The following is a 14,019-nucleotide window of genomic DNA, read 5'->3' as shown; positions in this document are numbered from 1 at the left end:
AAGAAAGAGAGAGAGAGAGAGAGAGAGAGAGAGAGAGAGAGAGAGAGAGAGAGAGAGAGAGAGAGAGAGAGTGCTTTACTTCTTCTCAGTTTCTCTCTATCAAAGTCGTTACTTGATTTGCTCAAGTGTATTGCGAATACTAATGGAGTACATTTGACATTTGTGTTAAACATAACCCTGAAAGTCAGTAGTCACAGTGCATCCTTCTCCACCCTGCAGAAAATACAACAGGCCACAAACAGGATTAACCATTTCTTGATACAAATTTTTACTTCAGTTTTATATGACAAATACTTAATTATTTGTTAAACAACAAAAAAAAACAACAACAAAACCCCAACTGTCTTGGTTGTAAAATGAAAGGATATTTTAAATGTTCTGCCTTGCCAAGTGTTCTATGACTGCTACAATATACATTATACAAGTATTATAATATGTCATCAAGTTTTGATGCACTGTGCTGTCTAGGAGATGTATTTTCTGTTCCGGAGCTGGAATGCCACATATTGTCCGCCAGCTGTTCAGATGGACTAAGCCCAAAATTTGGAGAAATTAAAAAAAAAATTATTTAAGTTTCTTAATCTGTGATATTGGTTGTGTGGGGAATGTTTTGTTGAAATTGAAATTCTTTTGTAATTAACGTACAATTTTGAAAATAATGAAACATTAATTTTTTTCTTTCCTCTGAAAATATTTTCCTTTTGGGCTTAGAACAGTTGAACAGTTTTCTGACAATATTTAACATGAATTTTTAGTTGGTTCACATTGTTGAACATTTTCATTCAGTTTGCTCTAGCTTCAAGCATATATTTAAAAGCAAAGTGTGAACAATTTCCAGCATTCTCTTTGCTTTGGTGATTTCTTCACTTAAGTTTATGAATGAAAATGAATGTGTGATTTGTGCATTATTTTGCTTGGGCAGGAAAGAAACCTGCAGATCCACACGGCATGATTAATAATAATTGTATCATTGTTGAGATTTGAAGACATTTTATAACTCATCCTGATCAATACATCAAATATTGTAGGGAAGAGGGGAAAAAAACCCAATGCGCCTGCGAGCTGTTCAGATGTACTAAGCTCAGAATTTTGAACTGCAGTTTTTTTATTGTGGTATTGTTTGCCTGAGCTCGAGAACTGTTTAGTTGAAATTCTAATTCTAATGTTGAAAAGCAAGAAAAGATACATCTGTATTAGAATTATTATATAGAGGTACATTAATTAAGACTCTCTCCTGAAAAGTTTCTCTATCCCATAAGTCTAAGACCAGACTTGCACTCTTTGTTTAAGCTGACCAATAGTATAACTACTATAACTAAGAAGTTGTCTGACATTGACACAGCTTTGTATTCAGTTTGCATGAAGCAAGAAACTTTAACAAGGAAAATAAAAGAAAATAGGTGCCTGGATTTTACTGCTCATTTCAGGGAACATTTTCAAATTTATTGTATTTTGAATTCGAAGTGTAAAGGATTCAAGAAAATTTGTAATCACTGAACAAATACTGCATCACTGAAGATCCAGGTGTATCTGATATGTTATTGTTATGATGTGTTATTTTCTGTTTCAGAGAAAATATCTTATACTTGTATGTTACAGTCGTACATTCCATATATATCTGTACAGAGAGTCTGATCGAAAGGGACACAAGTTGTGTTTTTTTGGGGGTGACATTTTGTCCCCCTGAGGTTAGTTTCAGATTACAAGAAAGTATTGGATGTACATAGCTCCCGAGATTTATACCGTCCTTCAGAAATAAATCAGTTTTTTATCATTTCAAGAACATTTGTGTGGGTTTTTATTGTTTATTATTGTTGTTTTCCATAGTCACCAGCTATTATGATGTCGTGAAAATAAAACACATCAAACATAAAAAATAGTTAACTGGTGGACATATATGCTGTTGGAAAGAATGTTCACAGAAAAAAATGTGAGCGTGCCTGGTGAAAGGTACCAAAAGACGGCATTTGTTCGAACTGAGATATCAGGCTTCAAAGGTCAAAAATAGAATTTTTGACAAAAATTAAGTTCCATTAAAAATGGATTCTTAAGCCATTAATATATGGATATTTACAAGGACAAGGACTTGAGTTTCTTTTACTTTAAAATACATTTTTTAAGATGTTTTATAACACAAGGTATATTGCATAATCCCAAAAACTGTGAGAAAATTGGTTTTCCGAGTACACACTGCGGATGGTTTCTCTTGTCCACTCACAAAGTCGACCCAATCACATTGCATACCAAAATTTAGGTCATTCTCTCCCCTCTCTAATGGCGAGTAGTGCACATGAATATCTAGAACGTGTAAACAAAGCGAAGCTTTGCACGTCCAAACCCTTTCGGTTTTTTTAGAGCTAATTGTATCGCATATATTTCTTCCCCGCGCAAATATAGATCTAGTTTCTTGAAAATTCTTGCTCAAGGTGGTGGCGAAATTGTTTTGAAGACATAGTATAAACATTTTGAAACTATTCTTTTATCTTAGCTGCCTTTTAAAGTTGGTTTGTGAGTAGCGAATGTGTTGTCAGGTCGTCTCGAAGCGTAGATCTATCTATTTGAAGCAGAAACAAAGTGGAAACTTTAAAGCTGTTTTTCTCAAAACTTTGTTTCCGTACCCTGCCTTAGAAAACCACCCATATCTAAAAAAGTACTGAAGATATCATCTTAAAAATTCAAAAAGCATATTGTTCAGAAATGATCCCTTTACATGAAATTGCAAAACAACGCGATTCTTCAAAATGCGTCATTTGGTACCTTTCACCAAGCACACTCACAAATAGTTAACGTATGACATAAGATGTTGGGAAAATACTTACACATTATGTGATACGTAGGAGAAAAAAGTCACAGCAAAGAGAAGCATAGCCACAAAACAAATGTCAAATATTGGGGGGAAAAGTGAACAAGACTGACAGACTGAAACTGAAAAAGAAGAGTATAAAAACTGGGTAATGGGCATACGGAAATCAACAAGATTTAAGGAAAAACTGCCAGCCAAGAAAAGTTCTGACAACTTGTCTTGGCAAGAAAGAAAAAATGCAAAAAAAGATGTGTGTGACAGAATATACTGTATATTATATATATTTAAGTAAAAAGACTATCTGACATAAAGCACATCTATCTCTTGAAATGTTTCCAAAAAATATACATAATCAAATCATTACAAAAGAAAACGTACAGGTTCAAGAATATGAACAGTTTCGCGACAAATGCCATTTTCAAAGTTTGGCCAAAACTAGCACCTTCGTAATTTAGAAAGGAGAAGCACACACATTCCAGAGTCAAACTGAGACATATCCTCTAAGGGCTAATCAAGTTCTTTCCTCTTGTTATATGACTTCGCTTGAGGTTTATGAAAGTTTGTCAGCAGTTCTCTCCCTAGTTTATTACTGTAATGTGGATATGTCATGTTTTGTCAAAGATGTGTGGAGACTTTATTAATTTAAATCATAAAAATTCAGCATAGATTTCATCAATTAGCAAATATCAACAAAGCCTTTCATTATGATTACTCTTAAACCAAAGTTGCTCAAGATTATTCAGTAAATGGGCGAAGAACAGAAATATTCATTTTTCTCAAGGCCAGAAAAACGGATCTGTCGTATTTGTTGCAAAATTGTTCAGATATTCATTGACCATTTCCAGTTGAGACAAGAATAGCATTGACTATCTCTACAGCACTCATATAAATCAATAATGAAACAAACAAATAGCACCAGTAATGTCCTGTATATTCAGACATCCTCATAAAACTGCAACAACATTATAAGAGTACACTGCACTCTGTTTTTGGAATACCACATGAAAAACCAAAACAAAACTCAGGTCTCTATCATAATACCTGTAGGCATTTACAATCAGTACAAATAGCCTACAAGGCAAGTTAACTACAGCCTTTCCCAATGAACATTGAGTGATGCTGCATACAACAGCCCCATCCCTATCCCTTTCCCTTCCCCTAGAGGATTTTCTCAGGTTTACATTCTTCTTTTCCCATCATCACAGTCTGTATAGCGTATTGGCTTCCAAGCCACATCCACAAGTGGAAATGAAGTCTTTCAATGCTCAAAATATGGCAAACTTTTCTCAACAAGAATCGGTCTCATTGGCCCCCACCCCCTTTCCCCCCAGCTAGAGCTCGCTCGATCTCTCCCGTTGTATCCAAATTCAGGCCGTTTCTTGCCCCGTTAAACCAAAGCACAGGTAATTGAGTTTACATAGAACAAAAAGGGGATACCGGAAAGGTCCCGCTGTAGGGATGGTCCCGCTGCAGCGGGTGCCGCAGTAGTTATGTTCTACTGTATACTGTATACGTACAGTTTAACCTGCTGTAACAGTCTGAACTGTCTGAGACAATCACCTGTGCAAATGGCCACATCCCACTTCTTCCATGATTTTTTCTACATTTAAATGGAACTGTTCAAGATGTCAATCTGTTTAAGACAACCACTTTTCTCCTTGACCATGGATGGCTGTTTTGGACAATTTTGACAGTTTATTATATAAAATATATATATGTGTGGCATCCTGGTGAAGTCAGGCACGTGTCAAAATATTTTATGCTTCCTCAGAAACACATTCCTGTGTGCATTTTATGGAAAAATGTTGATCAAAGGCACAAAATATGTAAATTTGCAGTTTCCATGGGCACTTTGGAAGTCACCAAACTTTGGTTGCCATTTACTCACAAAATTTACCCCTGGCAACAGGAGGGTTTTTCAACAAAAGCAAGGTAGATATCCAGGCTTTAAGATTATACCAAATAACTCCATCTGCCTAAATATTGACCGGCGCCTGATTCCACCGCATCGCGACACATAATCCTGTTAGAAAACTTAAAAGCACCAATAGCAAACAAGCTGCTACTTCCAAAAAATAAGGCATTAATCAACGATAATCTTCTCATTTCCTCCCTGTAACCATCACGGACTAAAGGCGTATCGGATCATTTCTCGCTGTGCTGGGCTAACATCTGGGTGCCATAAGTCTATCATGAACACGGCCCGGAATCCGCTCTCCACTCCACCATGATGTCGGACTGAGTGAGGATAAGCATCGTCGAAACAGATGATCTCCCCTTCCTCCCAGCAACGGTTCCGATCTCCTACCGTGAGAGTGCACAGGTCTTGAGGCACTTGTAAACCTGCACAAAAGGACCCAGTAGATCAAGGATTTGAATGTAATGTTAAGGTTTTACACTTCCACTCACCCAATTCAGATTATCCAGAAGGTGAATTGCTTTGAGCCCACCTGTCAGGGTAAACCTGGACATATTCTATTATAAATGTTTAAGATTAGTTCCCTTTGCCATTTCTGAACCTAAAACCAGCTGTAAAAATATATAATTTAAAGTCATGGTTTTCACTGAGGAAGACAATGAAAGTATAAAACATTTATACATGTAAAAGAATCAATGAGGAAACAATAGGAGCAAAAGGGTGGCCATAGTATGTACCTGAGCATGAATAATAAAGGTCTTGAATCAACATTCGTCCAGGAAAATGTACCTAAAAATACATGCATTTAAAACCCCCCCCCCATATACTGAAATATCTTCAAAAACTAACAATGCTATTTCATTACTAACATAATTTATTGCAAAATTCAATAATTACTAATACTAATAGTCCCTTCCAGCCTGCTCATCTATGGGTGGGGGTTCGGTGGTGGTGAATTATGCCCATTACACACTGGCAGAATGAGCAGCCCCTTCAATGATGAAATGATACTAATAGAGGCTCTGAGTGCTTTACAACAACCCCCCCCCCCCCAAGCAACTTATAAACAATACAATGTGTTCTGACTTAGAATCTGAATGAATCTGTTATCATAAATAATGTAAATAACTTGATAAGAGCTAAAGTCATTCAGTATTGTTTTTACTAAAAGTAAGGAACTGCACCCATATCGGTGTACTCCCTATTTTTAAAAATACTTTTTAAAAACCTTATTATCTCTTCTTTTCAGCTCAATTTTATACCTTCTTCTTTCTTCTATCTAGCTAATGGGCAATGTTATCTGTCTTTGAAAAGGTAAATTTGGGTGGAGAAGTAGGACGATATTTCTCTCTGACATAACCAGACCAAACTAGAACTCACCAAGGTGACATCTGATTCGACAGTTGGTTGATCCACAGTGCGTTGCGATCGACGTCCCAGGGTGCACTATGGAGAACGAAGCATCGCCAAAGTAACAGTCAGACAGGAAGTCAGGGATCTGTTTCAGAAGATCCATGGTGAGGGGGCAGAACTCCGCAGCCTTGGTTGTCCTCCCCTGATCAACTAACTGAGCTATCTCCCATGTACCGTCTACAGTTGCATTAGTTTTCCACAACCTCTGAGTTTCAGGAAAGGGACTTTTGTACAAATGTACAAATTCTAACATGATATGTTTCCAAGCTTGCCGCAGTGCTATCAAGGCACTGAACTCTGTGTGGGGCCAGAACTCTTGTTCCCTCAGTCCTGACAACTGCAACACGAGTGGTCTCAAACTGGACTCAACTGGCATTGACTTCAAAACAGAACTTGAGTCAGATGCTTCCGACACCGAGTCAGGTATAAGACTCTTGACACTTTCCTTCCCCTCCCGATTCTTAGCATAATCTAAAGACTTTTTGATATCAGCGACTAAAGAATGATATTCATTCTGAGCTGACTGGTCCCCTTGCACTTCGGTGTTAGGAGATTTGGTGATGTAATAGCTGAGCCGTGTCAGTGCCGTGGACAAAATCTCTAAGTTCCTGGAACACCTGATGCAGTTGGGGGATGTACACAAGGAGGTCGAGTCCTGTCTGTTGTCTTTTACACGGAAACTATGAGATTCAAATGTGTTTTCCTCCTCTTTTGAGTCTTTGCACCAGGTAAAGTAGCGCCAGAGGTTACCGAAACCTGCATACCAGTAGGTCAAAATGCCGGACTGACGTCTGCCCTTCAGCCACATTTCTAGGACCACCACACACAGCATCAGAACCGCTGCCATGGTAAACATGAAAAGAATTGATGTATCCATCACGCTAGCCTGGTCCTCAGTCTTGGAAAAGACTCAAGCAGTCTGTACAAAGAACAGGAGCAGAATCTATTCCATCCCGCAACCACAAGTCTATTTCTTCTGAAAAACAATGCAAACAAAGGTACAAATGCTTTTAGTAAGAACAAGTTTTATGACATTTGCAATATACATAGAGTCATATATAAGTGTTGAAAATCAGAGGTGTTATTAGAGAGTAACATAGTAGACGTTTTTATCGTGCAACAAAGAAGAGCCATTATCATTCCACCAGAGAGTTTTACAGTAATACAAGAGAGCTGTCGGTTGGCCCGCATGGGTATACCTGGGTGGACCAGCTGATCGTGGGGAAAAGTGCGGTAAACAAAACAAACTGAGTCCATTGTTCATGGCATTTTTGTTGATCACTGACTGGCATGGATCCACTTGGCATGAAGAGTCAATCGGGTTCTGCTATAAACTGCACCAATTCCAGAAACAAAAATCCAAATCTGAGTTTATTTCGATTCCCAAAGGATGACGAAAGGTAGATTGCCTACTTAAGTAAGAATATATTTTGATGAATGGAAAACAAATAGGAGCAAAATAATGACAATGTTATTGTGGTCCTACCAGACTGACATGTACAAACTTCAACGTTGCTATATATATCAGCTATCAATTGCTTCTATTCCGACCTAAATGCCCAAATTGAGCTTGCATTCTACTGGTGAAAGATATGTTGCCTGAGACAAGTTGTCTTAATTATACAATGTTCCATCGGTCGGTTTGGTACTTTCTTCGTCTGAGGGGGGGGGGGGGGGTGTCGGGGATCCTATGGAACTCTTCATGAGGTAGATCTATCATTAATTAATGTGCTTTTCGATAATCTGAAATTATGAGTAAACAACAAAATTTTCAAGGGCTTTAAAGACTTTATAAAAAAAAAATTGTATTTTTTATAAGTGTAAATCTGTAATGAAAGAGGGAGGACACATGCAGGAAGCCATGCGAATTCCCTCAAATGACTCTTCGTAATGAATCATTTGTAAGATTGAGAACCCTCTAGGAAAGGCACCCGTATCTGAATGTGTGTGTATGCATGTGTGTGTGTGTGTGTGAGAGAGGAGAGAGAGAGAGAGAGAGAGAGAGAGAGAGAGAGAGAGAGAGAGAGAGAGGACACTGGACAACGAGTAGTTTTGCTGAAAATTAAAACAATTATGCCTTTAATTATGGTGTTAGAATCATGTCTGTCCTGTTTTTTTTTAGGTCAAAAGCAACTTGTGACAGCTTACGGCCGAGGGAGGCAGGGGACTTGCCTAAAATGATAGAATTCACAGAACTGAAGTAACCCAGTGAACTAACTACAGATGGCACTACATTTTCTCATGACATGACCGCATCACTGTCACAGCGATTACCGCGCGTAAAGTTTTCGCGCCCCGCGCCAGGCGATACACGAAACAATGCACTGTTGTTAAGGAGCAATGCCACAAATGACACCTCTCTGTTACTGTAAACCCTCTCTGATTCCATCACAGATGCTGGTGAGGTTTCTGACTATACACGTACAGACTACTTGTATATATTGCTAAATGTGCAACAATCATTATGTCGCGTCTCCACAGCTTTCTATCTCCCCTATCGGCATGTTTGGCCATTATAGTTGCAACCGAGTTCAATGCCAGATGCGCCTTCTTGTACTTCTGGTTGTGATAGAAGGTTGTTGGCACTTCTGGTGCTGTCACCTCTGACACAGAAATTCCTCCTCCTTCTGTCACTGGAGCTTTCACCGAGTAGTGGCAGTGTGTCCACCTATAATGGTAAATTGTATTCAATTCAGAAGAAATGCTGACCCTGATGAGTGTTTGAGTAAGGCCATAACGTGCTGAGAGGGGAGATGGAAAGCTGTGGAGAAGTGACATGTGCAACTATATATATATATATATATGTGATGCTGGAGAATAGTCATCGATCTATTGACCAGCGCGATGCCGGAGAATAGCAACTTGTCTTACTTGTCTGACACATGATACAGGTGGTCGTCAGAGCATCTGTGACTCAACATAAAATATCTAATTGTCTATTATTCGTTTTGCTGAAGTAGATCTAAATCTAGATCTACACATGTTGAAATGTACAGTATTGGAGTTGAAGCTGAAAAGCCTCCATCCATCCTCCTCCAGTCTTCAGACTTCAGAATCTAAAATTTCTCTGTATTCAGTTCAGTTAAAACCATCACTCCAGCTCTATTATTTTGAATGGAACCATAATAATAAAGTTCATCAAAGGCACACACTTACGCTTTATGTGATGCTGTTCAAATTTCTCTTGAAAAATAGCAACAAATATGTAGATAAGCCACCAGCTCAGTGTCATTCCCAGTAAGTTTCGTGTTTGTTTACTGTTTAGGTTTTGGCAACCATTTTTATTATTCGTTTCACACAAAATCCCCTCCACAATTTGACGGTTTGGTCAAAAACTTGTATTGTCCCTTTTTGTTTTGTCCACTGCTGCTGTGCCCCTGGAACTGAAAAATGGCAGCGGCCGAAGACTGTGACAGGACCTCGTATGTCAAGTTGTTTACATAAATGCTCGGAATTCTACAGTGGTATAGCGAAGCTAGACCGCGCCTGATATGTTTACTGGAAGTCTTTGATGGATTTTCAATAGATCTTTCGTTGTTGTGTTTTAAGCCTTGAAAATGGGCAACAACAAGTCGGCGCTAAGGAAGTCCCAGTCAGTTCCTGATACACAGGTAAACTACAGATTCTCTAGAGACGTTTCAGATCTCTAGATCTAGACTCTAGATCTAGATATATAGATTCTAGATCTAGATTCTAGATCTACCGAAACTGTCCTTTCTTGTAAATCACTTGGATGCTACATATCTGGTTCTGAAATTGGGCAGCGGTGTAAGTTAATACACACAAACGCCAGGAAGATTGAAGAAGGCCGAAAAAATGAAAAAATGTTATTCTCGGACTCGGGTCCGGAAAAAAGGAAGTGTCTTCGTTCTATAGATCTAACGTTCAGTGCTTCCAATTTTCCGCCATTTTTTAGTTTCCCCCACACCTTATCTGCCGATCCAATGCCCGCCGCCTCATTGATATGCCCCCCCCCCCACGTTTCCCACTTTCTTTGTTGTAGAAAAAGGTAAAATTGAAGATTAGCAAACCACCTGGCACCTGCATATTATGAGCTGTGTAAAAAAAAAAAAGACCGATTCGTTCAAATACACAAGCCTGTGTCATATCGATTATTTACCAAGAAAAAGTTGTGTTGCTGTGTAGAGCCAAGCATACGGCAACTTTTGATTCCATAGACCAGCGCACAATTCATTACGTAGATCTACATCAAGACTAGCTTATTATTGTAATAATGATCAGTTGCCGGGGGGAAAAAGACTGACGCGTATGCGACGTTCAAAGCCCGGACCGATAGTGCCCCCCCACCACCCTCCCCGACTCGCACACAGCCACACGTGTGCAGGCCGCCCATCCGACCCCAACACACGTTAACGAGCCATCTTTAATTGCTTCTGATGACCTCTTGACAAATAAATATTTATTAGAAGCGCTTTAACTTTTCAGGCCGGCCTCAAATTCATCATAAGATTAAAACTCGGCTCCTGCACAAAACGCCTTTTTCCCCGAAGTGATCCCGGTCTCTACCCAGCCTGAGGCGAGTCACAAGTGAGGCAGGACAGGAAGCTGGATTCACGAGTCACAGGAAGTCGGAAGTGATGCCATGCTGGACAAGAATCAGAGTCCGAATATCATTTTTTTATGTCCGGACTCGAGTCCGAATAATCACTTCGATTGAAGAATACCGGACCACTCGTACATTATTGCGGGAGAAAGTGGGGTAGGTGGGGTGGGTGGTTGGGGTGGAGGAAGGGGGGAGGGGGGATTCAGGGGGGTTTCCCCCCTGACAAAATTTTAATGAACAGATCTACCGGTCCGAGATTCTCCATTGAGAGATATTAAAAACGGGGAAATTATGAATTCCTAAGGTTGAGACATAGGCAAAGTCAGTCCGCTGGTCCGGTATTCTTCAATCTTACCCAAACGCCCACCACACAGGCTTAATAAATGGCCTTGCCTGGGGTGAGAATAAAAATACGATCGACCTCTCACCCCAGGTGAGACTTGCTAGTTGCTAGTGTTGGCTATTCTCACCCAGCAGTGTGAAACAAGACCTGTTTTTCCTAATTTCGGAATACTGTCTATCGGTGTGGATGATCAAATTGACAAAAGTAAAAGCAAAGAAAAAATGACGTTATAATAACACAAAAGTTTAAGCTAATTTGGTCGTCTACGAAGATAGAGATGCTATGGCTATTTCACTTTTCGAATCGAGCCGAACTACGGGGGTCGCCATTTTGTTTTGCCCGGAAGTTCTCGCAAGATCTACTCCTCCCCTCTTTCTCTCTTTCTGAATGCTGTCTATCGGTGTGGACGATCAAATTGACAAAAACAAAGTTAAAAAATGATGTTAAAACACAAAAGTAAATTAATTTGGTCGTCTACAAAGATGCTACGGCTACTTTTTGTATCGAGCCGAACTACGCGGGTCGCCATTTTGTTTTGCCCGGAAGTTCTTGCGCTACTCCTGTCTCTTTCTTTCTCTCTCTCTCTCTCTCTCTCCTTCTCTCTCTCTCTCTCTCCTTCTCTCTCTCTCTCTCTCTCTCTCTCTCTCTCTCTCTCTCTCTCTCTCTCTCTCTCTTTCTCTTTCTCTCTCTCTCTCTCCACCTCCCACAGACAAAATTGGAATGTTTTTAGGCTAACAGTAGAAACAAAAGAGCGCTGGAACATTTTTTCACGCGCAGAATTCTACAATTCTGTTATATTATCACAGTGTAGAACACTGCACACTACACTGGTTGGCCTAGGCTATAACGGTGAACGCACTCCGGATGAGAATAGCCAAAAGGCTCGCCTGCGCCCGGGGTGAGAATAGAGGTGGCCTTGCCTTATACGCGTGCACACACCAAACTAGCAAACAATGACAGTCGCAGCTCTTTTCTTGTTGTTGTTGTTGCTGCCCCTAGATCTAGTGGATTTTTGTTGCTGTTGTATATGTGCTGATGGTTTTTGTAATATATTTGTTGCCTCAATATTTGGGATGTCTATATAATGTGTACAGAAAGTCAACTCTACTGTGCAGAAAGTCTTTGTGGATTTTTGCCTCGCACTTTAAGTTCGCCTTCTCAACTGTTTCAGATGATTTCTTCCTAAAGGCAGCAAAATTTTCATCTTTAAATTTAGAAAAAGCTTTGTCAAATTTGTTGTAAGATTTGAATGCCTGCTCTAGAAAGCCTTCTTTGTCAGACAGAGATAGATTTATACTAGGACCACCACGCTGGGAAGCGATGCGGAAATGGTAGATCTAGATGATGTTAGATTCTAATCATCAACGTAAAAGAGCTCCCCAGATCCTCTCTCCCTCATTTTCCGAGTGTGCACACACACGATGACATGCACTCACATCATACGTGCACACATGCACACACTCACACACACACACACACACACACACACACACACACACACACACACACACACACACACACACACACACACACACACACACACACACACACACACACACACTCCCACACACACGCTCACACACACACACTCTCTTTCTATCTTTCTTTCTCTCTGTCTCTCTCTCTTTCTCTCTGTCTCTCTCTCTCTCTCTCTCTCTCTCTCTCTCTCTCTCTCTCTCTCTCTCTCTCGCTCATACACACATACACACTTAGCTCCGAAAATACGACAGTTGAGCAGTCTAGTCTAAGTCTAAATTTCTGCTAGTTTGTATCTGACCGGTTAAGGAATTTCGACCCCAGATGAAAATTATAGCAGGGCCTACAAACAAGATTAAACTGAAATGTGATAGTATGTTTTAAAGGTGATTCTGCTTACAGAGTGTCTACGTACACTGTAACTGGGCACATAGTCTCAGTATCTACGTACAGGTAACCGGGTGCTTAGTTTGGGGGGCCCCTTGAGCTAGGTGCACGGTAAATACTTCGCTCTCTTCATGACCTTGACTTTTTTCCTTTTCCCCCCGCTTTCTTGTTGTATTTATTTGTATCCAGGTTCACGTAAAACTTTGAACCCAAATAATGGAACACACTGGTCTTGTTTCCTCATAGACAACTGTGAACCCAAATAATGCGACACATTCAAGGCACCCCCCAAAACCCCCCCCCCCCCCCCCAAAAACAACACGCGCCAAAGTTGTTCATATATACATCTTTTTTTTCTTATTCCTTTATCCTCAATGAGTATGTATCACGGCACGCACATTAAGCCCAAGTGTAAAAAAAATACCCCCACCCCCTCCCCCCGCGGTCGTCCCTCACTGGTTAAGTCCCGAAAACCACCTCGACCAACACGACCAGTGTGAATGAACTTTGTTGACCTCGACAACCGACAGTCCCTGGCACACGCGCTACTCACTCGTTGGAGGTCATGTCACGTGATGCGAAGGCGAGCGTTTGAAAGTTTCTCTCACAGGTCTTGATGATGGGCCCTAGTAACCAGAACTTGGACGAAGCTTTCTTTTAAAGCAACGGAAGAACAATGAATAGATTATTTTTAGGCCTATGTCATAGTTGTTACAGTCATCTGGCCATTATTGGAGAACTCTGGGAAACAAACAGCGAAAGAAGTCAAGGTCATGAAGAGTGCAAAGCATTTACCGTGCTCCTAGCTCAAGGGGCCCCCGAAACTAAGCACCCGGTTACCGTGTACGTAGATACTGTGAACTCGTAGACGCTTACATTTCCACGACCATCGCTCTCGTCTTTCAGTTTTGGACTCGAACTTCCTAGACAGGCTGATGACCATACTCGTGGACTGTCTAATCCCTTTTGCATAATATGGTCATCTGTTGGCAGTGAACCTCCCTTTCATTAAAAAAAAATTTAGTTAGTGTGGTCACAACACAACGATTTATGATGCACCATGACGTAGGCGGGGAACTCTGTTAGAGATGGAAAGCAATACTTTTTTGGTGGGG

The 14,019-nt window shown here is 40.3% G+C and overlaps 2 protein-coding genes across 3 annotated transcripts in view; one reads left to right on the top strand and one right to left on the bottom strand.

The window, feature by feature from the left end:
* Positions 1–4,406: 4,406 nt before the first annotated feature.
* LOC101859810 (aspartate beta-hydroxylase domain-containing protein 2) lies at positions 4,407–9,380 on the bottom strand. Of its 2 annotated transcripts, none has more exons than XM_005106404.3 (3): positions 9,291–9,380; positions 6,102–7,110; positions 4,407–5,146 (listed from the first exon to the last, which is right to left on the bottom strand). In XM_005106404.3, the coding sequence occupies exons 2-3, from the start codon at positions 7,009–7,011 to the stop codon at positions 4,926–4,928; spliced, it is 1,131 nt and encodes a 376-aa protein (XP_005106461.1). In that variant the 5' UTR covers positions 7,012–7,110; positions 9,291–9,380; the 3' UTR covers positions 4,407–4,925. The 2 variants fall into 2 exon arrangements, with proteins under 2 accessions (XP_005106461.1, XP_005106462.1); XM_005106405.3 differs by having other exon boundaries at positions 9,287–9,372.
* A 277-nt stretch (positions 9,381–9,657) lies between these two features.
* LOC101859592 (cyclin-dependent kinase C-2) overlaps positions 9,658–14,019 on the top strand; it is an 18,598-nt gene continuing 14,236 nt past the window's right edge. The window contains exon 1 of the mRNA XM_005106403.3: positions 9,658–9,745. Coding sequence (XP_005106460.1) covers positions 9,692–9,745 — 54 coding nt within the window. The 5' untranslated portion in view covers positions 9,658–9,691. The remainder of the gene's footprint in view (positions 9,746–14,019) is intronic.

The sequence above is a fragment of the Aplysia californica genome, unplaced genomic scaffold (genome assembly GCF_000002075.1).
Source record: "Aplysia californica isolate F4 #8 unplaced genomic scaffold, AplCal3.0 scaffold00531, whole genome shotgun sequence".
Lineage (NCBI taxonomy): Eukaryota > Metazoa > Mollusca > Gastropoda > Aplysiida > Aplysiidae > Aplysia > Aplysia californica.
This window is presented reverse-complemented; position numbering and strand designations above follow the sequence as displayed.